At 35.0% G+C, this 26,932-nt stretch overlaps 1 protein-coding gene across 1 annotated transcript; it reads right to left on the bottom strand.

Annotated features, from left to right (window-relative positions):
* Positions 1 to 125: 125 nt before the first annotated feature.
* On the bottom strand, positions 126 to 26,034 carry LOC111514904 (myrosinase 1). The gene is made up of 8 exons (XM_074173528.1): positions 25,875 to 26,034; positions 21,156 to 21,422; positions 18,651 to 19,051; positions 16,992 to 17,086; positions 13,611 to 13,901; positions 12,271 to 12,408; positions 6,248 to 6,354; positions 126 to 558 (listed from the first exon to the last, which is right to left on the bottom strand). The coding sequence occupies exons 1-8, from the start codon at positions 25,922 to 25,924 to the stop codon at positions 282 to 284; spliced, it is 1,626 nt and encodes a 541-aa protein (XP_074029629.1). The 5' UTR covers positions 25,925 to 26,034; the 3' UTR covers positions 126 to 281.
* Positions 26,035 to 26,932: the final 898 nt, after the last annotated feature.

The following is a 26,932-nucleotide window of genomic DNA, read 5'->3' as shown; positions in this document are numbered from 1 at the left end:
TTTCGTATGAAGATGAAGAAGAAGAAAGTCAAAACCGTTCTTTTCGAAATATTATTCTTACTTTCAATTTGAAATATACTCAGCTTGGGAAATTCACTAGGTTTTTTAAAATAAAACAAAAAATATCTAATTTCTTGTGTATTTTTGCTTTATAACTCAAAAATTCATTGTCTCTATTATTGAAATTTCATTTCAGATGATGAGGTCTTCTAGAACAAATTACACATATTTGTTCAACCAACTGAAAACCAGACTGACCACTTATAAACAAAAATTAAGTTTTAAACCTGGACCAACGTCCAAAACACCATCATTGTTGACAATAGTAGGATATCAGAAAATACTATGCTGGCCACGGAACTTGCAGTTGTTGGTTTTGCAGTAGTTGAACTTGTTGATTGTGGGGTAGTTGAAGTTGTAATGTGTAATGTTGTTACCATTGATGGATCAGGAATCTTTTTCGTGGTTGCCACCTGTCGGTAATACTCTACGGAACTCTTAGCAATTCTGTCTCTGTAGGGATTATCGAAGTTGATGCGGTAGAGACCGTAATGTTGACTGAAATTGAAATCAGATGATTTACTTTATTTTCTTGTGGAAATTGTTGAAGAGCAATCCAATCACAAAATGAGAATAAAATATCAGGTTGTATCTATGAATAGTTCTTTCGAAAATTATTGATCTTTTTGGTCGATTACGCATTATGAGATAAAGTTAGAAATACAATGAATGCACGACTGAGGTCAAGAACACATTACGAGTTCAAGAATAATAAATATAGTTTAAAAAACTAAAAAACACGCGTTTAAAAAACATCGAACTGAAAAGTTGTTTTTTTAAAATAAGCTTAAAACAATAACAAACGAAAAATACTAATATTATTGTGAAAAAAAAGCGACGGACGCTTGATATATAAAAATTATGGCACAAAGCGCCCACGTTTTTTTTTTCAATGATACTGAAATTATTCATTCGTTATTGTTTTAAGCTTATTAAAAAAAATATTTTAAACTTTTTATGTCGATGTTCTTTAAAAGCGTGTTTTTTAGTTTTTTAAACTGTATTTTTCATTTTTTTTTAGTTTCGTATGCTATAAAAACGTATTTTTTGGTCTTTTCAAACAATATTTATCTTATCTAAACTTTGAGATCAATCAGCCGTATATTGTTCAGAAAAATGACCATTGATATTTTCCGATTCCGAAGAGGGAGCCTGAAAATTACCTACCAAGCCCAAGGCAGCCGGCCCGCAAAGAAAGGTTACAAATGAGGCAACAGGCGCGCATGTTAATAAAAAAATAATTTTTTCAAATGAAGAAATACATGTAAAGTGAGTTGGAATTATATCAAGGAGGTTCCGTACAGCGCCATCTGCCCACGAATAGATCAAGCAATAATGTCGATAATTCTGTTAAATACAAATTCTGACCTTGAGAGTTACAACCAAACATACATACATACATAAATACAGGTGAAGCTAATAAAAGCGTGTTAAACATGAATTTGTCGTCAAATAAAGTTAGATAATTTCATATTATTTGGGAGCTATTGACTTACAAAATTTCTGCCAAGTCTCAATGAAACACTGAAGCCTCATGTGCTTATTGCACGTACGTCGCATGCTTTCATGATACAATTTTTCAACATTATTGTACCTCGTAGTGGTTCGTGCAGGTCCTTTGTTAGTTATATAAGTCACATTTTGGGTTGTCTATGAATTGTATCTGATGATCTAGTGCCTCACATTCGCACGAAACATGACTAACTGTCTTCATTCCTTTGTTACAGTGCTCGCAGTTGAGATCTCCACACAGCCTTATTTTATTCGGGTGTCCTTTGAATGGAAAGTGTGTAGTAAATAATCCTGTAATTTTTCTGGGCAGGCATCCGCTTCGTTGAAGGAATTTCATTTCAAACAGCTCATTTATAAAGTTTCTTTACTATCTATTTCTAGATTAATTTTTCTAGTACTTTCATATTTTAGTACCCCATTGGATAGTTTAGGGCCTATATATAGAATTATTGATCAGTGTCTTCACATTTGTCATCCTCCAGTATAGAGTGGATCTATTCCTCTCCACCAGTTTTTTCATCGGTTATCCAGTTTTTGTGAGCATATTAGTGTTTGAAGATACTTTATATTTATGATGAGAACTTTATGGAGACTTTTTATAATTTTTATTTCTGGTAAAATATAACAACTGAACTTGACAATATATATCAACAAACAACCATAGAAACATTGAATCAAAAATATATAAATATAATGTGGCTCAAATTCATTTTTGTTGTTGATCTCCAACACCCCTTCTCAACAATAATGAATTTTCTGTCTTCAATCCAATCAAACTTCTTAATGTTGACAATTTTTCAGGCCCAAGTGGTTTTGTCAGAAAATCAGCCAACATCGAACTGGTCGGACAATACTGAAAATTAATTTTGTTTTTCTGCTTCAGATCTTTGATAAAATTGTATTTCGTTTCTATATGTTTTGTCCTGTCACTCATTTTGCCACTGTCAATCATTTTAGGACATGATTGATTGTCTTCGAAAAATAATCGTCTCTGGGACCTCGATTTGAAAATCTTGAAAAAGTCCTGTCAAATATATGGTCTGTTGACAAGCTTCTGACAGGGAGATGAATTCTGCCTCGGTAGATGAAAGTGCCACACAAGTTTGCTTTTTACATCGCCAATCAAACATCGCTCCTAGGTATTTGAATAAATATCCACTATTTGACTTTCTGTCAGTTTTATCTCCAGCCCAGTCAGCGTCGCAAAAACCGTATAAAATATTATTTCCTTCTGAAAGATTTCCCAACTTAATTTCTTTATTCAGAGTTCCTTTAAGATATTTCATGATCCGTTTTACTTCTGTCCAGTCGTATTTATGAGGATTACTAAAATTTCTTCCAAGAATTGACGTAGCGATGCATATATCTGGCCTCGTATTCACAGAAAGATACAATAGTGCTCCTATTGCGCTTCTATAAACATCTTCATTATGAAATTTTTCATCAGTGGAAAATCTATTTTTGTAGTATCCTGTATCCAAAGGAATGCTAGCTGGTTTGGCAGATTCCATATTGAAATTTTTCAATAGTTTTGAAATGTATTTCTGTTGATGAATATAATAAAGTCCATCACTATTTCGTCTTACTTGTATTCCAAGATAATTTTCAATGTTTCCCAAACTTGTCATTTTGAAAGTTTTTTGTATTACAATGAGGTTTCGCCCAGTTCCCCAAGGGGATCGCTCGTGACCGCATATCACCCTGCGGCCATTCAGCTGTGGACACGATTCCTTACACCTTAACTTGGGTAGGCTGGTCCACGGTGACATGTTTTGCAAATGCTTTCGGGGGTTTTAGTTCCCCTCACTCTACTCATTTCTGCCACTGACCAGGAGTCCGGCGACCCCGTCCGTAGGGCCACATTGGATTCCCGGATAGAGCTTCCAGTCCCCTGGTCGTTCCCCTATTCACCACCTGGGGGCGCGCCCGATAGGTAGCCCGACCCACGGAGACTCTTGAAGAATACCTTCTCAACTTCTAATCGAATATGTAAGGATATATTTATTTTTGTACTTTACTGCTACATTACAAATATACTTGTATGTACTTTACAAATATAGTTGGGAGTAGTAAAGGTAGTAAAAAACTTGATGAAAACTGCGGATCAATAAATAGGTTCTAGAGAAAAAAATGTAATAAACAGTTTGCATTGAAAAAAGAACGTATCTGTAGAGCTGGCTAGTGTCGACCTAAGAAATCGCTTATATAAAGACTTGAGCAATAGTAAGGCTACAATTTGCATTTTTCTAGATCTAGCCATAGTCTTTGATGCGGTAGAGTATTGAAAAATTTGGAAGGTCCACTCTAGATTCAATTCAATCTCATATAATGGGCTGAATTATGAATGGTCAGCTTGTTGACATTATGAGGAAGAAAGTGAAGTTGACGATATAACCCCTCACGCCGGCTATGAGATCAACAAATGACGCAGTTCACGAGTATCAAAGGTAAACTTGGCTCCTTGAAGGTTTGACATCGATCGCCAAACAAAATTCGTCCTTTGTTCTTCACTGAAGTACTGCGAAATAATTAGTAGTGCTAGTTATCTTTTAGTGCCTGAATGAGTAGAGGCGATGACACTTACTGCTAACTATAGCATCGACAGAAGCGTGCCAAAGAATAACCGAATGGTGTGTACCGCAAGAGATTGTGCTTGTTTCGTCAACAATTTAGTATTCACATCGATAATGTATCAAATAACCAAATAGCACGGCCTCTGCAGGCGACAAAACTATTTGGTATACTGGGAATAATAGAAAGAAGTCGAAAAATAGCAGAGAATATCGTTAAAAAATTGTAGAAATAGAACGAAGATACTAGCCTGAATATACATTCTAAATAAAGCTGAAATAAATTACATTGAACTCAAATGAATTATCCGATTCATCTTACTTCATCATGATTTTTTTTATTCACCTACATGTACTTCTGTTGAATGATGTTGAAACATAGAAATAGCAGAGAATGTCGTTAAAAAATTCTAGAAATAGAACGAAGATACTAGCCTGAATATACATTCTGAATAAAGCTGAAATAAATTATTTTGAACTCAAATGAATTATCCGATTCATCTTACTTCATCATGATTTTTTTTAAATTCACCTACATGTACTTCTGTTGAATGATGTTGAAACATTGATTAGGTTCTAGTTTCAAATTATGATACTGTAACACTATTTACACATACATGTATAAAATAATCTAGGTTGAGTAGTAGAATAGCGTAGGCTGAACTCCACCAAGATAAAAATAAAGATGATTCAATATTATTATTATTATTATTAAACGATGGTTGAATGTTTCATGGTAAGTTTCATTAGTTCGGACTTCCATTATCTTATAATATACAAAATTATTTGAAATCCCTGAAAGAATCAATGAAATTAAAAAGAATAACTGAAAATAACAATTATATTCACCCCACCATCCCCAAAAGTATCCCCCACATAGACAACTTCAACTTTTCAAGATTTTATGCCACTACCATCACACGAATGAAAATGAATCATGGTAAGTTCCCTGCACATCTGGCAAGAATAGGCATTGATGTGTACCCATTATGCTCATTCCTATTCACATGTCCCAACATCGAACTCTACCGGAAGTATTTCTTCGTTTCCAACCAAGATAACAGTCCTTTTAGCTACACTCAATGAAAAAATATACAATATAATTCTAACATTCATAATTGAATCTAAAATATCAATATAAAACGTAGTAATTCAATTGGTTCAAAAATTCTGTGGCAAAATAAACTTTGGTTTGATGCTAGGGAGGGTTAAAAAACAAATTTATTAAACAAAAGAAATCTGAACTGAAATTTACTATAAAATGAAATGAAAGCAACAATTAGAAATTGAACGATTAAATAGAAATAAAACTGAATCCCCTGTTTCCTCTCTCTGCTCACCGGTTTAGCGGGAGCTGACCGTTTGGCGGGAATTGGTCGTTTTCCACTCGATTATGGGTTTCCGTATGTTGCGTATCTCTACGCTAACTTTGCTGAAAGCTTTGTTGAAAAACATAAATGCGGCTTCTTGGAATCGCAGTCCGCGTTCGGTGGCCTGGTTTTCGTGAGGCTGCTACGGATAGTGTTTTCGGATCTGAGGCAGGTTCTGATGTTATACTTGGATCCAATTCTTCTTATCCTTTCCGACAATCCTCTGATGTAGGGAAGTGCAAGTACTGGTTGTGATGGCTTCTCTTCCTTGTGAGACTCTTGCTGTCTTCTAGCTGAAGTCTGTTCCGCCATCGCTTTGGAGTAGCCATTCCGTTGAAAATCATTTTTGATGATACCTAGTTCCTTTTCGAGACCTTCCTTCGTATTACAGAGCCCAAAAGCACGGTCTAATAGAGTCTTGATGATTCCTCTTTTTGTCGATTGATGGTGGTTGGATTTGTGGTTCAAATAATATCCTGTGTGAGTGGATTTTTGGTATACAGATGTTTCCCACTCATATCATATCATACAATGGAAGATCGAACTGAATAAACTATTTATCACTTCAAAAATACAATTCTCATTGCCTCGATATGAACTTTGGTACGATGCTCTCAGTTTATCAGTTTGCTCATGTAGATACATTTGTTTCCACAAAAATTTTTGTGAAACCAATTAATATACTTCCACAAGTACAGGTTATGCAAAGCATAATCGGTATATATATCAACTTACCTATAGCCCTGATTCCATTCGAAGCTGTCCAAGAGACTCCAATACATATATCCGTGTACTCGAACTTTATCCTTATCAATGGCTTCCAGTACGGCATTGAGATAATCCTAATGGAAAAAACATATATGCATTGATTATGTGATTCATAGAGTGATTCTGTTTCCAGACAGTGGAATTGTCATTGTTAGTAGCTGAAGGACACTCAGTAGTTTCGATATAACTCACTAACTCACATTTTTTTAAAAGAACGTTGCTAGAAGGAACAATCAAAATTTCATTTTCATTCTTCTAAAAAATATGTTAAAAAAATTTGACATTTGAACTGTAACTCAAAAACAGACTTGTGAGTTTTCCAGAACACGTCTTTTATGAAAAATGTATATTTTATTTCATTTCCTCTTACCGTTTTTTGGGTATATAACCTTCCACAATATGATAAATAAATAAATAGAAAATCTGCTTCTGTGTAATGAAAGGCAAACTGAAATGTTCACTATGAAAAGTTACTGCGTAAGTTAGTTATATGTCGTATTCTTGAATTTGAAGAACAGATTGAAAAATATTGAAAGGGTTATATTTCTTTTGACATAGGTACGTTGAAACAACAAGAGAGAAAACTTTGGATGGACATGAAAAACTGACGTGTTCAAGTTGCAAGGAAAGAAGAAAATGCACAAAGCCTCTATCGATCCATAAGTTAGTCATTCATTTTAAAATATTCTCTCAAACAGAAAGATTTAGAGGCAAGTTAAATGTTGCCATCGAATTTTCTTTAGATGGATTAGATATGAACAATTATGCACCAGATAATGTGACTCATTGTCGTTATAAAAAAAAAGTTCAATGTCTAAACAGGAATAAATCGCAATAACAAGAATTATTATTAACAAGCATGTTGAAGTTTATATCTGCCTATATACATTCAATACACATACATATATACATACATACACATATACATGAATACAATACTAATTTATCAACTAGAAACACCTGAAGCGAGTAAACAAAAAATAAAATAGAGTAAACATTTAGGAGAGTTGAGCAAAAAATTAGGTGGAACACTTGTGTGCAGCAAACTAGGAGAGTAATTGAAAAAAAACATAAGTCAGATATAGAGCTAACAAGTAAAAACATAGTTCAGGTGTATTACAAAAAAAAAACATAATTCAGCAGTAATACAGTAGTAGTAATAAGCTCACATGGTAGAATAACTTTCAATTTGGGCTCATGTAATTTGACTAGAGTGTAAAAGTTTCTTAACGTGGTTCTTAATTTGACCAATAGGTTCATAATAAATGTCGAGATTTTCACGGAATTGATTGTAAAGTTTGCTCATTGCAACAACTGGTGACTTGAGTACTATGTTTGTTCTAGAATTTGATAGATAAAAAGTCAGTTCATTTCTAGAATTGATTCATGGAACATGAAAGTTAAAGTGGGAGAGTAGTTCGAGACAGTCAATCAGATTATTCACTAGTTTATAAATGAAAATTATAGAGTAGTAGGTTCTTCGGTTTTGAAGGGATAATAGATTAAATTTATTCAGTAGTATTCTGTTGTCGATGCCTTGTTCAGGGTAAACTCCTTCTAGCTTATAAATAATATATTTCATGAAGCAAGGAAACACCTCCATAATATGGGGCTAGTGCATCCTCTATGTAGGATGTGTGAACAGGAAGATGAAACTGTCAGGGATGTCCTATGCGAGTGCCTGGAGTAATCGTCAATAAGAGAGTGTGTGTCCGGCGAGTCTTGGCCTACACCTGCCGATATAAAGGAGATGTCTCCTAGTGACTTGCTCACCTTCCTGGAAAGGACAGGAGGGACTATGACCTAGGAGAACAACTCCTCGGGAGGATGTACAATGGGTCACATGTGGCCTAAGTGCTGTGGGCCTACACTCACCCTCCTCCCTACTCTACAGATACAGAACAACAATGTGAATGAAATTACCAAACATTGAATACAAATTATTTCATTTCAGGTCGCAATATCTTGATTTCTTCACAAATTGTTTTTTTTTTCTTTTTTGAATTGTATACTAATTGGTTTTTCAAACCCATCGGAACTTTTTTGTCCTGATTCTGTCATTGTTGTTTTTATTTCTTCTGAATGGGTATTTCACAACAACCTTCTTTGGTTGAACGATCTTTAAGATAATGGAAGTAATTATACAGGCTGATTCACGGTGGATGGCACATTAGACGTTTCTGGTGAACCAGACAACGGATCACTTTGAAAATTTAATGGAGGGCATATTCGGACATTCTCTAGCCAACTAAAATATTTTCGACAATGCGGTGTTGCCGCTTCTATTAGAAAGCAGTAGCAACTTTGATTTTTCAAATGGAACACTCTGTATATAATATTATTTTTGGAATCTCCAACAATTGCCCGACAACTTTCCTTGATATTTCTCTATACCTATCTGTTACCGTTTTCGAAATAAAAATTAATTTCAATTTTTTTCTTCGAAAATCATGACTTCTAAAAATGCCGATATCTTTTAGTTAAGAAGTACTATGATATCGAAATTTGGTTTGGAGTTAGGTGATACTTGGACACTTCCCACACGTCAGCCTAATCTCCGTTACTTCAATACAGGGTGGTAAAAAAATACAGTTTTTTCGTTTGCTTGAAAAAGTTGCTGAAATTTGATTATTTTAAATAGAACACCCTGTATATTATTGAAAATTCGGAAAGCTGCTGAAATTTGCTTTCTTTCTATGTATATCATACCTATACCTAACTAGTCAAGTTTCGGACTTATGAACATTTATTTGTGAAAATGTCCCTTCAGAATGGTATTTCCATTTGGTATTTGGTAAGCAGGCCATGATTACTATTTGACAGTAGCGTTGTGACATTCTCCTAATAATATCGACATTTTCGTCACTTCAGAAGTTGCAAATACCTTCAAAACGATGGAACAAAACTATTCAAACGAAGTTCTTATGAATTTGTTTATTATTTTTGGACAGTGTGACAAAATTATCAGCAGAACATGTAGAAAGTTCAATGAAATGTATCCGAATCTACCGCCAATGAACCTCAAGAAATTTATACGAATTCAGAACAATTTCAATGCATTTGGATCAACTTTAAAAGCACCAAGAAACTTGCCTCGACCCGTAACTTTCGAAGACAACCAGATTAATGTCTTAGCATATTTTCACGCATTTCCCGAGTCATCGATAAGAAGTGCTGAAGAAGATTTGGGTATAAAATATTCATCGGTTCAAAGAATCTTGCGAAGACATAAAATGCATGATTATACATTCACCAAAATTCAAGCAATGAAGCCTCAAGATCCTCAACAGAGAGTAGAATTTTGTGAAATGTTGTTGACACGCATTCAAGAAGATCCACTTTTTTTGAATAAAATTATTTGGACTGATGAATCGAAATTTTCGAGAGAAGGGATTTTCAATAGAAAAAATCGTCATTATTGGTCCAGTGAAAATCCTCACGTCACAAAAGAAGCCGGATTTCAAGAAAAATTTAGTTTTAATGTCTTCTGCATGTTGATGGACAACAAATTGAGGTACGTGATATACGAGGAGTCATTAACATCCAGAAGCTACCTGAATATTTTGGAGAATACTGTGGACAGTTTCGTGGATAATCTGCCACTCGAAGATTATCGAAACTGTTGGTACCAACTAGACGGAGCTCCTGCACATTGCACAAGAGAAGTGAGCGCAGAACTGGATAGACTATTTGACGATCGGTGGATGAGGCGCTTGGGACCATGGAATTGGCCAGCGAGATCACCCGATCTTAATCCATTAGATTTTTATTTGTGAGGAATGTTTAAAGAAAAAGTTTACAAAATACCCGTGCGTTCGAGAGATGAATTGTTAGAAAGGATTGCCCAAACATTTGAAGATTTGGATCCCAATGAAATCAGATCTGCCACCACGAAAGCAGTCAACACCCGCATTTTAAAGTGCTTGGAAGTGAACGGCCAGCGATTCGAACATATTTTGAAATATTCCACATGATTGTTTTACTTTTTTATAATTATTCATATCAATATTTCCAATTTCAAGTTTCTTGGTGCTTTTTAAAGTTTATCCAAACATATTGAAATTGTTCTGAATTCGTATAAATTTCTTGAGGTTCATTGGCGGTAGATTCGGATACATTTCATTGAACTTTCTACATGTTCTGCTGATAATTTTGTCACACTGTCCAAAAATAATAAACAAATTCATAAGAACTTCGTTTGAATAGTTTTGTTCCATCGTTTTGAAGGTATTTGCAACTTCTGAAGTGACGAAAATGTCGATATTATTAGGAGAATGTCACAACGCTACTGTCAAATAGTAATCATGGCCTGCTTACCAAATACCGAATGGAAATACCATTCTGAAGTGACGTTTTCACAAATAAATGTTCATAAGTCCGAAACTTGACTAGTTAGGTATAGGTATGATATACATAGAAAGAAAGCAAATTTCAGCAGCTTTCCGAATTTTCAATAATATACAGGGTGTTCCATTTGAAATAATCAAATTTCAGCAACTTTTTCAAGCAAACGAAAAAACTGTATTTTTTTACCACCCTGTATTGAAGTAACGGAGATTAGGCTGACGTGTGGGAAGTGTCCAAGTATCACCTAATTCCAAACCAAATTTCGATATCATAGTACTTCTTAACTAAAAGATATCGGCATTTTTAGAAGTCATGATTTTCGAAGAAAAAAATTGAAATTAATTTTTATTTCGAAAACGGTAACAGATAGGTATAGGGAAATATCAAGAAAAGTTGTCGGGCAATTGTTGGAGATTCCAAAAATAATATTATATACAGAGTGTTCCATTTGAAAAATCAAAGTTGCTACTGCTTTCTAATAGAAGCGGCAACACCGCATTGTCGAAAATATTTTAGTTGGCTAGAGAATGTTCGAATATGCCCTCCATCAAATTTTCAAAGTGATCCGTTGTCTGGTTCACCAGAAACGTCTAATGTGCCATCCACCGTGAATCAGCCTGTATAACTGTGTACATTACACCTATATTCAATTTTAATCTTATTGGTTAATTTGTGCCATCTAATCGATATTGCGGTAATTTGACAGATTTTTTTTTTCACTTAAACATTTTCTATTCTAAAGAAAATTTTCTGCATATGCAATTGGCAATACAACTGAAAGAGTTAACCTTCAATTTAGGAACGAGCACACTTGTAGACCGGTTTCGGGCCCCCTAATCGAAAATGGAATATCATTGACTTTAGGTCGATGATGGTCACTATCTTGCACTGACGAGAAGCTAAGGAGCCCAAAAACGGTCTGCAAGTGTGCCCGTTCCAAAATTGAAGGTCGACTCTTTCAGTTGTATCGCCAATTGCATATGCAGGAAATTTTGTGTGAAGATTCCTGCACTGACGCCTGTCGAATATAATCCAACGCCGTTCGTGGTATTAGCCAGTGAAGTAGTTGTTTACTGATAGGCGTCAGTCTATTCAAGCTATTGTGTAGGTATATCCGAGACGAGCTTGAACATTTAAAGTTCATTTCTTTAGATTTGTTTACTGCCCGTCATCAAGCATAGCCCACTGACTAATAATAAACATTTTCTACTCCTTTTCTCGATCATTTGGGAATATTTTTCGAATATCACCACGATGAGGATTTTCTTGAATACAGTGTGAATGAATGTGATTGTTTCAACGTTACATATTTTTACAAAACAATTTTCGTTACTCAACACAAAATAATATTTTTCAAATGCTTAGTGGAGATAGTCAAATAACGGAGTTTCAACCTCATTTTCATAGTTTTTGTCTGTAACAGTCATTTCATTTCAGCTCTTGTTTATTTCTTTTATCTTCATTGAATTTTCTTTTGGCATATTTACTTGCAACATAAAATGATATAAAATGTGGTCATTTCAAGCAAACATTATTTTTGGGAAAAGTGAGTGTTGTGATGCAAAATAAACCGATGAAAGTGAGGTTTAAAACAAACGTGGATTTAAAAAAATCTTTCTACGATATTTTGTTGCCTTACTTACCCCCAAGTAGTGTACTCTCTCTTCATCATATCGAAAGGTTCCGTTATCAGGGATTCCGTTTGCGGTTATAATAATGGAGGGATTTTTGTAAGTATCTTTGATCCATTTCAGAAATGAGCGCATACTTCCGGGTACTATCTAAAAAAATTGTTTGATTTTTCTCATATTTCATTTCAACTAAATTCTTCTGTTGAATGCATGCCTTATTACTAATATTTTGCTCCATGGTTGATAGAATTCTTGTCGATGAAATAAGTACATTGGAAATGTGGTAAAAATATAAGTTAGTTTATAAGTTAGTTAGTTAGTTAGTATATAAGTAATAGGTAGCAGTCATCACACCACTCGCCTCAGCAATTACCGGTATTCATCAGATGATCAACATCATAGTTATGTGATTTTTTTTTCAATGAAATTGTATAACATAAAATTATTGTTTTACTTATTTTATTATATCAAGTTCTATTGTTATGAAATATTTCTGACGTGGATACATAACTTCTGCTAGTTTATATAGCTCATCTGTTGAAGAGTAATTTTTATGAATGAATTTTATAACCAGAACTTTTCAATATTTCCGGGTCGTTTATGCAGAAAGTGTATGCTCTGGTCCAAAACAAAATACAATAATGTACTAGTAGGTGAGATTCCAGGAAAGGATAATAAATCATGTTCACTCGATTACTATTCAAAATACGTTTCAGGTACCTACATACATTTGGGCAAAGGAGGGTGTTTCGAAAATTGTCCTACAGAGAACGGTATGTATTCTGGGTTACTGAAATTTATTGTTAGCGTTTTTAATTACAACCATTTAACTGTTTTTGGTAGGTCACTTTCAGTGGTTCCAATCGCCGCTTGCCAGTTTTTTCCTTTGCAAAATATTGCAGTATCGTTTGCGAAGCTCACTAATTTTGCCTGAATGAATGGTTCGAATAAATATTATGACTGCATTTTCAACCCTTCAATACCATTACCAGTTTATCTTTTTCAGTTCAATTCATTGTTTTCTTTATTACTTATAACCCAAACTGAAATATTTTCTTGTGATTGAAAGGGTTGAATTTTCAGGAGTGATTAATTTTTGAGAAAGAAACTATTTGGTTTCAAGATAGAGTAGTAGAAATTCAAAAACTTTCCCAAAATTTTTGTTAAGTTCGAGGTTGGAATCTGTTAAAATCCATTAATGGAATTTCCGGATTTGGATACAGAATTTTCATTGTTACTCTTGCAACTACTGAAGTTAACATTGATTTCGTATCAATTTTGTGCTGAAGATATGCATGTTGCCCACTCAAATAAACGAGTGGCTCCAACGTGAATTATGAAAGATTACTCACGGTTTTACCGAAGGTGTTTATTGTCCAATTGGGATCCAGTGTTTCTTGAACCCTTAAATCATTCTCGAAAGACGTTTCATTGTAAGGTGCTTCTTTATCGTCCGAAATCAACCTTGTTGTGAAGAATTTGACTGCCATAAAATCTGCCGTGCCCTTTATTTCTTTTATTTCCTCATCGGTGAAAGCAGGAAGACGAGTTCTCTCCTTCTTATTTTTGCTTCGATATTGAACTCTCTCTTTAACTACTGTCGGCCAATCACCAATGAAAATAGGATTCGCGTAGAGTCCGAACTGGAAAAGTAAAGAGTTATTGATAATATTACTGAAAATATTTAGTTTGATTATTTTCTTCGAACCGATAAAATGATAAAAATTTTAAGGTTAGGCAGCCAAACAGAGTAACAGCGATAAAAGGTTTTAATAAATTGGTGGATGTAGCCGTTACTACGTGGTAGGAAATCATAATGAACGAAAGAGAATTTGAACTGTCTATGTTTTTTACCACTTCATTTGTAACTGACGTTACAGCAGTTTCGTCCTATTTCCAAACTTATACATTGAACTAACAATGGTTGATTTCATTAGCCCTTATGTAGCACCCCTGTAGGTAATAATAGAAGTAATTGAATAGAACTGCAACCGTGTTAGGAATCACACGTTAAAAGGTAAGACCTCGTTAGTCCTTAGCTCGCACAAGTTTCTCAACTTCTGAGAGTTGTCTTTCGTATGGGGGCGGCAGCTGATTAACGGAAAAACAGATTTTAAACAGAACTGGACGATACTTGATGAAAATCCATATTTAAAAAACTAATCAATAGAGTTTATTCTATGATTTTCACTATAAGGGTTTTACAAAAACCGCGACACGTGTTTCGCTATACAATAGCTTCTTCAAGCATAACTGTGAGTTACTTCTAAATTATAACCTTATTTATATAACCTAGTACCTGTTTGTCTACCTAAGTAATAAATCTACCGCGAGCTGATAAAATCATAGCCATGAACAAAGAAGAAGACTTTAGACTTTCTAAATGTTGGCATATACGATAGTGTCAGAAACGACTCCACCCATTTATATCAGAAAGAAGTCAAGGAAACTTTTAAAAACATTCATTGTGTCATGGATGAAAAGGAAAAATTCCGATCGTTAGTCATGAACCCACAACCACCGAAATTGTATTCGTTGGTTGAATTATACAAAGATGACTACACGATAAGACCGGTAGTTTCTTTCGTCACAGCTCCTTCAGTCAAAATATCCGAAAAACTCAATGCAATTATTCAAAACCACACCAATTTCAAATCAAAATTCAGTTTGAAGAATTCATACCATTTGATCAATGAAATTCAAGATATTACACTCCCGGATAATGCCAAATTGATTTCATTCGATGTGAAGAATCTGTTTTGCAGTATCCCTCCGAATGAAACGATTACTTTGGTGGAGAATCTATTGAACAAAGAAGTTTTCTGTATTGGTATAGATATGTGGATGATATTCTGGTATGTTTCACGGAAACGAACAGACAGTTGACAAACTTTTTGTACCTAGTTCATAAATTCTCTTCACCCATCTATCACATTCACAGTGGAGATGGAACAGGACGAATCTATACATTTTCTGGATTTGACAATAGCAAAAGTTAACAACAAACATGATTTTTCAATTTATCGTAAGCCGCCACATACAGATGTTATCATTCATAACTCGTCCACTCACCCATATCAGCATAAGGTAGCAGCTTCAAACAGTATGCTCCACAGACTGATAAATGTACCCTTGTCAGGGTATAATAGCAAATAGCCGTAAACAATGATTATGATAGTGGTCTGATACATTCTTTATTATCAAAGAAGTTTTACAGTCAAGCTTTGAAAGAAGTTTTTCCAATTCGAAGAGAAGAGGATAAAAGTTATAGAACCTTAAGCTACTTAGGCCAACCCACTACAAATATTTCAGATTTTCTGCACAGCAAAGGTGTAAATACTGCTTTCAAAACCAACAACAACCTGGGCATGCAGATTAAAAATAACAAAGATAAAAGTTCAGTTCCAGAAAAATCAGGAGTGTATAAATTATCGTGTGGGTCATGTCCGATGTTTTATATAGGTCAAACTGGAAGAACGTTCAAAACCCGCATAAAGGAACACAAATATAGTTTTCAGAACGGAAAAATAAATTCCATATATGCTAGTTACATAATCTCAGAGTTACATGAGTTCAACCAATACAAACCTCTCCATTTCCAGAAGAAAGGTTTGAAACTTAACCTGTTGGAGAGTATGGAAATCAACAAATTCAAATTCAAAATTCAATTCAGTTCGATGAACGATCGAACTGAATTGAATAATTCGCCATTATTGAATCCGTTTATACGCAAGTAATAATAGTTAGGTTTATTTACAGGTAGACTTTCGAAAAATGTATTGATACCTGACTTTTTCAGGTATATTTTAACAGGTAGATTTATTACTTAGGTAGACAAACAGGTACTAGGTTATAGTATATAAGGTTGTTATTTACAAGTAACTCTCAGTTATATGTCGCCAATGTATGTCGCGGTTTTTTAAAACTCTCATAGTGAAAATCATGGAATGAACTCTGTTGATGAGTTTTTTAATAATAGAAGTACTTGGCTTGATTGAGTAACTGAATTTTATTCATACTAGTTACAATGCGGATATGCTAATTTGGAAACCGGTGAGGAAACTGAATCGATTTGATCATTTAACAGGTTGCACCCGCAATCTTTATGCTTATCCAAGGACTCAAAATAATTGAGTTTGCATCCCTTCCTTGCATAGTGCAAAATTTTCGACCACATGTCGTCGAAATTTCCAAAAACGGTATGCTGAACATGAAAGGTGCTGAACATGCAACACAAGTTCCCGAATCTAAACAATACGAAAATTTTGCACTATGCAAGGAAGGGTTGCAAACTCAATCATTTTGAGTCCCTGGAAATTCACAAGCATAAACATTGCGGGTGCAACCTTTCGAATGATCAAATCGATTTAGTTTACTAACCGGTTTTGAAATTAGCATACCAGCATTGTAACTAGTAAACAAAATTCAGGTACTCAATTGAGCCAAGTACCTCTATTATTACCTACAAGGGTGCTTGTTGAGTGAAACGGGCGACGAGAGACAGCATTTTCATTCCGGTGAGAAAGAAGTGTTTTCGATAGATCAATATCTCACCAGTGGTTCAAAATTTCACTTATCGAGCATGGACTACTTTGATTATAAGTTCTCTGTGTAGCAGATCTTGAGCAAATACTGTACTCAATAGTGTGCGCTAAATCGATTTCAAGAAAACACTCTTTTAGATGAGTTTCAAATTCAAATCCAACGGCTTTGATTATTTATGGATTACTTACATCGAACATCATACTCCTCTCTGTGGCATTCACATCATTCTTGTCCTTGGTAGCTGGTTCTGACCAAGGACTCTCAAGGGCCAAGGATACTAAACCTAAAACGGACAAACACTCAGTATATCTGATAACGCAAATCACTTTTAGAGTTGAGGCAGAAATCGTAGAATTGAATCAACATTATTCAAGTCATCCTGTTATCCTACTCCAAACTTCGAAGTTTTGGGATGAAACACTTTCTTCAACAAAATAGTGCTAATGAACTGAAATTAGCACTGTTTTTGAATAACGTTCTAATCGCAAATAAAAATATTTTTGAGGAAGATTAGTTTTTTAGGATTGATACTTTTCGATTACATAAAGAAATAAATTGAATAATAGTCAGGGCACATGATTCTCGGACCCAATGATCACTTACTTCACGGTGTGGGGAGTGGTCATTGGTTGATAATGCTGGCGCGCCCTCCCTTATGTATCGGAGCTTCGGGGATAAGGCCTGACCAGCGCACACTACGGTGAAAATAATAATAATACTAATAACTTTATTCACAACGTATGCAGATTAGAGTACAATTGAAACAAAATATGTGAACAAAGTGGTTTGGCGATAAGAGCAGAGATCTTGTTTCGCAAGAAGTTATGAAGAATATGTAAGTACATAAATATTTGCATGAAAGTAAGTATGACCTTCATGGAGTAGAAACTACAAGACATTCTATTGAATTTTGTGAATTTGGTGTTACAGTTACGCAAATTATATTTCAGCTTGAGGTAAAATAGGCCGATTAGATACTAGACAAACAAAACGTAAGAAAAATAGATAAAATCTTAAACAAATATTACACGTTCTATAAGAATAAAATATTAATGCACAAATAGATAAAATCTTAGGTGATATGGATAAGATTATGCTACTTATAATACAGTTTTGTTTTTTGAATATTGGTTTCGAATAAGAATTTTTTATTTTGTGAGGTACGGTGTTATATAATTTAGTTGCCATGAAAGAATATGCTCTTTATGAAATAGACTTTTTATCAGTAGGATAGGTTAGTTGGTCGCGATATCATGTGTTATAGTCGTGGTTTCGTGATGATGCTTTATTTTTGCTGAAATGATACTTTACGTTTGTACAATAGTAATATAATTGTCTCATATCCATAACTTCACACTCTTTATACAGGAGATCTGACGAGAAACGTGAACTTCTAGACATGATCAACTTCATGAATCCCCTTTGTAATACCTCTACCGAATTGAGGTGTACACGCAGAGCTGATCCCCATGCTGTTATACCATATTTCAAATGGCTCTCTACTAGGGAACTATATAATTGATTAAGTTCTTTGTGGGGTGAGTCATTTTTCAAGGAACGGAAGTTGTGAAGCATTGTTTGCAGTTTTTTCATTGTATATTTTATATGAAAGTCCCACCTTAAGTTTCTATCTATGTAGACGCCCAAGTATTTGATTTCTCTCAGGGAATCTATTTTTATCGTTGAATAACTTTAAAAATCTATACTTAGAGAATAAACAGAGTTTTTTTATTTCAAAAAACAACCTGTGAGAAAACACCCTTTCGAAACAACTAAATTTCATTTGAATGTCCCAAAAAACTAATCTCCCTCTTCAATTTGGTAGATTGACCCTGTATTGTACATACCGTTCAAGTTGCTGAATTCAGTTTTGTAGAGATGGTAAACAGCTGCATGAGCTTTGAGTACGTAATAAGCACATTTATAGTCTGATACTCCACTGTCTTTGGTACCTGGTGCTAGCGTTCCTGTACCATAGCCACCTCTACATATTTGCCTGGGGTCGTTAATAGTAATCCAATATTTGACCGTTTTGAAAGTATCAAATACCACCCTGGTGTAGTTCACGAAGTAATCAACTGTTTTCTTGTTGGTCCAGCCTCCTTGTGTTTGTAGAAATTGAGGAAGGTCCCAGTGGTACAGTGTAACAATCGGAGTCAGATTATAGCTCTTCACCTCTTTCAACAACTCTTGGTAGTAATTTACTCCTTTTACACTAACAAGCTTGTTGGAACCTTTTGGGAGGATTCTGTAAAACAAACATAGAGTTCTAGTTCAGATAAAATCTTCCATAGTTCATGTACTGGACCTCCAAAGAAACTTTATATAGGTTCAAACGGTACCCATTGGATCCACTGAGTAAAATTTATTTTAACATTTTTTGACGAGTTTTGGTTGAAGATGGAACAAATATAGAAGCAGGGGGTTCATCGACCCCCTTCAAAATTAGTCTGAGCAAAAAGTTTGCGATCCTCTGTAACTCAAAACTGAAGATGAATTTTCATACGATTTTCATCAATGTTCGAAGATCGGAGGTTGAGTGTTCGATTCAATTCTGTAATTTGGTTAAAATATGAGAATGCTAATCATTCTAAGTCGAAGTGGTGTACAACCCATGTAAAACAACTACAAAAATCAATTGGCGCTCCGGGGCGCCTTCATTGACTCCAGTGGCGCATTTGCTTTTTCAGCTGCAGGCAAACCCGGAAAAACCTGCAGCACCACATTATCTGAAGATTTTGATTTGCCAATGTCCTGTCTCTCATAGAACAAAATGTAGGGTGTCTCTAGAGGCTCCAATGAATTCAAAACATCGCCAGAACAGTTAGTGACATGACTATCGTCAAATTTAAACCAGTCAGTTTCGTCTTTGAACAAGGCGTAATGATGACCAGATTCAACGTCAAAACCACAGTGAACAATGACTGCATCAATATTATAATAGTGGTCTGCTAGATTGAAGTGTTCATCAATTTCAAACCTTCGTAAGAGTTTGGTGCTTCTGTCAGAGGTTGAGCTATGTTTGAAGATCATCAGTGATATTATTAGATTGACTGATGCCTGAGCTTTACTTTATATTACATTATATTATATTATATTATATTATATTATATTATATTATATTATATTATATTATATTATATTATATTATATTATATTATATTATATTATATTATATTATATTATATTATATTATATTATATTATATTATATTATATTATATTATATTATATTATATTATATTATATTATATTATATTATATTATATTATATTATATTATATTATATTATATTATATTATATTATATTATATTATATTATATTATATTATATTATATTATATTATATTATATTATATTATATTATATTATATTATATTATATTATGTTATATTATATTATATTATACTATATTATTATATATCCACTCCCGCTCTCCGAGCGGTCTTCAACTCACTGATGGGCACTTTGGCAAGATTGGCATCTGACCTCTTTTGTCGAAAGTCAGCCTTTAGGTGCTATTCTTTCGCGATCGGATGAATGTTTTGTCGTGACTATGCCTAGCTGAATTTTTGCAACAGAATCAATGAACTTAGGCGTGCGCAGCCTCATAGAACAGTGCTCCCAAAAAATTGTTCTACAGCGTCATCTAGTGGCGAGTTACAGAAGAATTGATAGCCTAAAAACCGTCTGTATGAAACCAACCAACCAACAAACATCCATTTTTATATAGTAGATCATAATTATATTATATTATATTATATTATATTATATTATATTATATTATATTATATTATATTATATTATATTATATTATATTATATTATATTATATTATATTATATTATATTATATTATATTATATTATATTATATTATATTATATTATATTATATTATATTATATTATATTATATTATATGCTGGTACTATGCACAATTTGCATATTTGTATATAATTCTCAAGCGCGTTATGACCCACTGTTCTGAAGCAAGTGGTGATTTTCCTAAGTGTGATTTCACAAACACTCTATTATTTGTTTAATTTTTTTCAGGCAAGAACACTTACCAAGGTAGTTAAGAGAAGTTGTAGTGCAACTCCGAAAAAGATTCATGTTGCTCTGGTTGTTTTATTATTTGGAAATCATAGTCGATAAGTAACCGTTTCCTCCTATATTTTAACGACAGAACACCTGCATATTACAGTGCATATTACATATAATATTACATAGCATATTATGCAGCATATTATTTCACAATGCACGTCATTATTTTATATTATATTACAGAAATGATTACACGCATTTCCATCACGCCATTTACATAATAAATTAATTATTCAAAAAAAATTGCCCACCTTGTCCAAGCTATCGAAAAGTGATATGCATTGAGTCCCGTTAGATAAGCAAGTCGAATATCTTCCTTGTACTTGTAATATGAGTTGCAGCTGATATCGCCAGTGGCGTTTCCAACAATATTAGACGCATTTCCGTGAACAAAGTTGTCCCAAATAGTCTCGCCCCTTCCATCTTTATTCCAGGCTCCTTCAATCTGATAGGCAGATGTGCCAGCTCCAAACATGAAATCGCTAGGGAAGGAGTTGTTGAGGTAGGATGACGAATGACTGAGAAAAAAAGTGAATCAATTACAATTGTAATCCTAATAATGATAGCAGTAATACTAGTGATATGAAAAATAGAAATTGTTCTCTTTGAACTCCTCAGACACAATCCAGACCACTCTTAAGAGATGGTTGTTCTGATTATTGGAGTCCTTGGAAAAATGTTGCCCTCTCTTGTCTCGAATCTGAATTCTCAGATGCAAAACGGATATACGAGTAGGGAGAGTCGAGGAGAGGGGTCTCTCTATGCAGAGTGAACCTGCTTATCTATAGGTATGTAAGGCAGAAATTGATACAGCATAAGCGTAACCTACCTATGGCCTGAACCGATAATCAAAAGGCATTTGATTCAATATCGCATGATATCATTTCGCATATGCTCAGATTTCTCGCGGTACCCGACAAAATAGTAATATGTCTTGAACAACCGATACCACTCTGGCGGACTTGCCTCACTGTCACATCTGGTCAGGCTAGAGTCTAAACAGAGTGAATCACTTTCAAGAGAGGCGTGTTTCAGAAGATTTCATCACCTCCATCCTCTTCTGCATGTTACATTGGTATGACACCCAAGTTGATTTTGGTGGTTCCAATTATATCTCGCTTGCGTTTACACAGTTATTTTCACCAAGTAGTCTTATTGATTCTTTACATTTTGTCTTCAGTCGAGGTATTTGTAGGTATGTGTGGCTGATACCCCGCAGAAAAGCTACAACCAACCCAGCTAATGCTGCGCAGAAAGCTGAAGTGAAACCATCAGGCACCTGTCTTCCATTCGGAAGATTCGTCGAAAGTAACTTCCTATAATGTGTTCGTAGAGTTGTTTCTCTGGGCTTTGTCTGCAGGAGGCGCAGCGGACATTCTACAGAGTCAACTGCAGGTAGAGCTTATGACCAGTTGGAAATATTTTGTTTGTTCGAGACACTCAGACGGTTACTTGTGATGAATCTTCCAAATGGAAACCGTGGGGCCATATGACGAAAACGTCCGGGGTCCAGTCCAGGGTAAATACAATAATGTAGTGAAGGGATGCATGCAGCAGGCCCTAAATATTATAACAAGATGGACCGAAGAAGAAGGGCTCAACATAAGCCCATCCAAATAGACCATAGTAGCATCCACCAAGAGGACTGAATCGGAAGGTCTCGGACCTCTAAAACTTCGAAGTGAAGAAATACAAGTGTCGGGAGAGGTTGAATATTTGGGAGTAATCCTAGATTCCAAACTGACCTGGAACCAACACTTGGACAGAATAAAGAGGAAAGCGGAGGTAGCACTGATGCTCGCCAGACGCACCTATGGAAAAAGATGGGGGCTGAAACCAGACATGGTATATTGGCTATACACGATGGTGGTTAAACCCATGATAACATACCCATCTCTGGTCTGGTGACCAAAGATGAAGCAGGCGACCGCCATCAACAAAAGAGGCAAGGTGCAAAGACTTGCATGTTTGGGAATGACGGGAGCAATGAGAACTACCTCAACAGCTGCATTGGAGACACTTCTGAATCTACCTCCTTTACACCGTGTGATAATAGGGGAGGCCAGGATGGGCCAATTCAGACTGGAAAACTCACCAAACTATGAAAGATCGGACCGAACAGAAATTTCGGAACAAGTGGAAGAGCACATATTGAATATGTGCACGGACCACGTGACACCGAAGTACACCTTCAACACAAACTTCACGGCCAAAATCATAAGCCGTGGAGAGTGAAAGACCATTAGTTATCACGAAAACATGTTTGGAAAAAACACCTGGTATTCAGATGGATCGAAGACCAAACATGGAACGGGAGCTGGAATATACCGAGCGGATAGAAATTTAAACTACAGCTATCTGCTAGGACTATACACATCCGTCTTTCAGGCGGAAGTGTATGCTATCTTGCAGTGTGCAAGGCTTATTAAATTGAGACTTCAAAGAAATGAGCGCACTAGGGGCTCTGACAAACCAGAAGGTAACATCAAAACTGGTCTGGGAATGCCATGAAGAACTGAATGAACTTGCAAACAGGAACAAATCAACTTTGTACTGGGTGCCAGGGCATTCAGGAATCACAGGTAATGATAAAGCTGATGAATGCGCTAGACGCGGATCATCAACTTCATATATAGGTCCTGAACCAACTCTGGGGGTACCAAAATCATTGGTGAGGAACCAGATTGGTATATAGACCAATAAGAAGCACACAGAGTACTGGACAAAAGTACATGACAACAAACACAGAACAACATACCGGTCATTGTCCGCTTAGAGGACACCCGAATAAAATGGGGCTGTACAACGGAGACCCCAGCTGCAGATTATGTAACGAAGAAACAGAAACAGCTCTACACATTTTATGCGAATGTGAGGCACTGAATCACATTAGGCAGGCAATATATGGACGTACGAAATTACGTCCAGAAGAATATGACGAACATCCAACACGGAATCTGTACAAATTAGTACGAGGAACGAGACTGATGGAATGGGTGTCATGAGAAGATGGGAGAATAAACGCAATGAGCCCAAGAGGCTGCAGTGTTTCCTGGAGACTTGGACTGAATGGACAAGTCAGACAGCTCCCAAGATATCAAAAAAAAAAAACTTCCTATAATGTGTTCGTAGAGTTGTTTTCGGACTTCGTCTGCAGGAGGTGCAGTGGACATTCTACTGAATCAACTTCAGGTAGAGCGTATGACCAGTTGGAATTATTTTGTTTGCTTGAGACACTCAGAAGGTTAGTTGTGACGAATCTTTCCAATGGAAGCCGTGGGGCCATATGACGAAAACGGCATCTACATATCTGAACCAGCAAGAGGGTTCGGCCCCACGACTCCAAAACTCTTCATAATTTCCTTGATCACCTCAACGACTTCCACCCAAATATAAAGTTTACAATAGACTTCGAAACCAATAATTCCCCTCCATTTCTAGATGTCCTCATCACAAAATCCAATAATGCATTCAGTCACACTGTTTACAGGAAACCATCATCTGTTCGAAATCTGTTTTTCTGTTAATCAGCTGTCGCTCCCATACGAACAACTCTCAGAAGATGAGAAACTCGTGCGAGCTTGTGTGAGTCCTAACACGGTCATACGCATAATGATACCTTAACGCAAACTCCCATCATCATTCAGCACAAGCCAATTCCGTCTTGAATTTTCTCATCCACAGATCTATCAATCTCAGAGACCCCTACAACATCCACAAGAACCGGCTCAAATCAGCTCATCGTCAAAATGGATTCCCATATCATCAAATTGACAAATCCACCCGTCGCCAACAAACTTCTCCATCCAGTTCTAGAGATCCAATAGACAACAATATTCACCACAAAGTTTTCCTTCTTCACATTAAAGGTGTTACTTACAAAATTGGTCAAATTCTTAAAAAACAGGACATAAAATATTCATCGCCAACAATCAAGTTTCCATATTCGTCCGTTCCCCCAAGGACATACTTGTCAATAAATCCCTGGGTTTCATATATAAATACTCCAAAAAGTTAACGAGAACATAATATTCAACGAAAGTCATTTTTTGTGGAGGAAAAAATCAGTTTTTTTATCGACCTTTTTTGGGTAATTGTTACCTTCCACAATCTGGAAAAATATAAAAAAATTATAATGGAGAACTTTATACAAGTGTAGAAGGGCAAACTTTTTAGTTTACCCCGATAAGTTACTGTGTAAATATCAAAGTATTTTCGATTTTTACGCAGTAACTTATCGGGGTAAAGTAAAAAGTTTGCCCTTCTACACTTGTATTAAATTCTCCATTATAATTTTTATATTTTTTCAGATTGTGGAAGGTAACAATTACCCAAAAAAGGTCGATAAAAAACCTTTCTGAAACAACTGAACAAATAACATATGATATAGCATGAGGTACTTCTGTATATTTTTTAAATTGTGCCTTCGCTTTTAGGTAACTGGTTGATGTGATATGTTCCAGGATTGATGTTTGGTGTCAGATAATTGGACTTTCATGGTAGCTTTTCGAAAGAGCCAAAAAATGAAGAGCTAATATCTGTTAATCTCAGCTTCTATTGGCATTGTTTGATGATGGATTGATGGAGGCGCATAGCCCTTCTCAGTGGCCTCCTAGGACTCCTGACCTCACCCCTTTTGACTTTAGTCTGTGAGGTAATAAAGAGAATCGATTTGCTACAAACTTCACAGTGTGGGTATCTTAGAAACGAAAATAACAAAAAATATTTGAGCATTTCAACAATAGGCAATGAAATGTAGGATTGTGAAACCAATAATTGGGCAGGCTTATTGAAAATAACAAAGATCAGAGTTTGGATCAGATAAATTGCTATCAATATACTAACGTGATTTTTTGAAAAATTTTGTTGCCATGACAACTAGAATACACGAGTTTGGTTAAATAAATTGAAAAACCTGTCTATCAGGTGAATTTGAGATTATACTCTCTTTCGACAAAGAAATTACATACCTCGTACTAATAAATGATTGTAGAATCACAATAACAGCTAGTTGTAGCATTTTCACTCTGTGAATCGTATATATCAACTAATTATTAGGTTTAATCAGTCTCATTTAAATTCGATCGAGTACCTTCATCGAGTACGATTTGCATCTACAAGAAAGAGATAAAGAGATAAAGAGATGTACATTTTTTTCTATTCGGAGATAATTTTGAGAAAGTTTACAAATTTTGTTTCTTTAATGAACAACTGCTTCTCAGTTGAACTGTTCAAAGTGAACTAGATGCTATTAATTAAAAAAAGTTTGTAACAAGATATTCTTTCAAATTCTCTAAAATTTTATGTGATTTTTTATCTTCTATAATTTTTGGCAATCTATCAGTAGCGGAGTCCACGGTGCAAAATGGGGATTTACTCGAGACATGTTAGGTTGCAAAGCTGAGATGATAAGATGAAAAACATGTTATATAATATATACCTTTTCATCGGTGGGGGAAGCGGCTATAGATTTTTAAATATGTAAAAAAATACTGTTGCATGGATATACTCGAGCGCGTCAGATATTGACAGTATCAATGTCCTACGTATTTTAAATAATGTTCGTATGTTAATCTGATCGTTTGCATGATGCGGGTGGTTGTACGTCAGGGTTAAAAAAGAAAAGAAAAAATTTAATCGGGCGCATCAGATTTTCTAAGTCAATAGTCTGACGATTTCGATCTGACGCAAACTCGCAGCAATTATTGTTATAATGTGCAAAAAATTTCGCCATTTTGAAAAACTCAAGCGCGTCAGATTGAGATATGTATGGTTCATCTTTATTTTCTAGACGTGCTGTCTCATAATATGATGATTATCTAGAGGGATTCGCCTAATCTGACAAAAAATAAAATACCTGTATTTATAAGAAAATTTTTGTTTAAATGAATAATTAAAAAAATTCAATAATTATTCTGCTTGCGGAAATCGTCAGATTATATATTTTTCATTATCTTCGAATTATTTCCTTCAAAATGAAAAAAAAATTAGCTACGCTCGAGAATGTCGAAATGACGTTATTTTTTAC

The sequence above is a fragment of the Leptinotarsa decemlineata genome, unplaced genomic scaffold, assembly GCF_025532065.1.
Source record: "Leptinotarsa decemlineata unplaced genomic scaffold, Ldec_3_MD MMD2_tig00000251_RagTag_RagTag, whole genome shotgun sequence".
Lineage (NCBI taxonomy): Eukaryota > Metazoa > Arthropoda > Insecta > Coleoptera > Chrysomelidae > Leptinotarsa > Leptinotarsa decemlineata.
Note: the sequence above shows the minus strand (reverse complement) of the source record. Positions and strands in the feature narration are given on the sequence as shown.

Excerpts from the sequence above, each read along its gene's own strand:
- LOC111514904 (XM_074173528.1), bottom strand. The coding sequence starts at position 25,924 with ATGCTACAACTAGCTGTTATTGTGATTCTACAATCATTTATTAGTACG. Across the intron at positions 21,423-25,874 it reads CAATCATTTATTAGTACGAG|TCATTCGTCATCCTACCTCA; the intron begins GTATGTAATTTC and ends TTTTTTTCTCAG. Across the intron at positions 17,087-18,650 it reads TGAATTCAGCAACTTGAACG|GTTTAGTATCCTTGGCCCTT; the intron begins GTATGTACAATA and ends TGTCCGTTTTAG.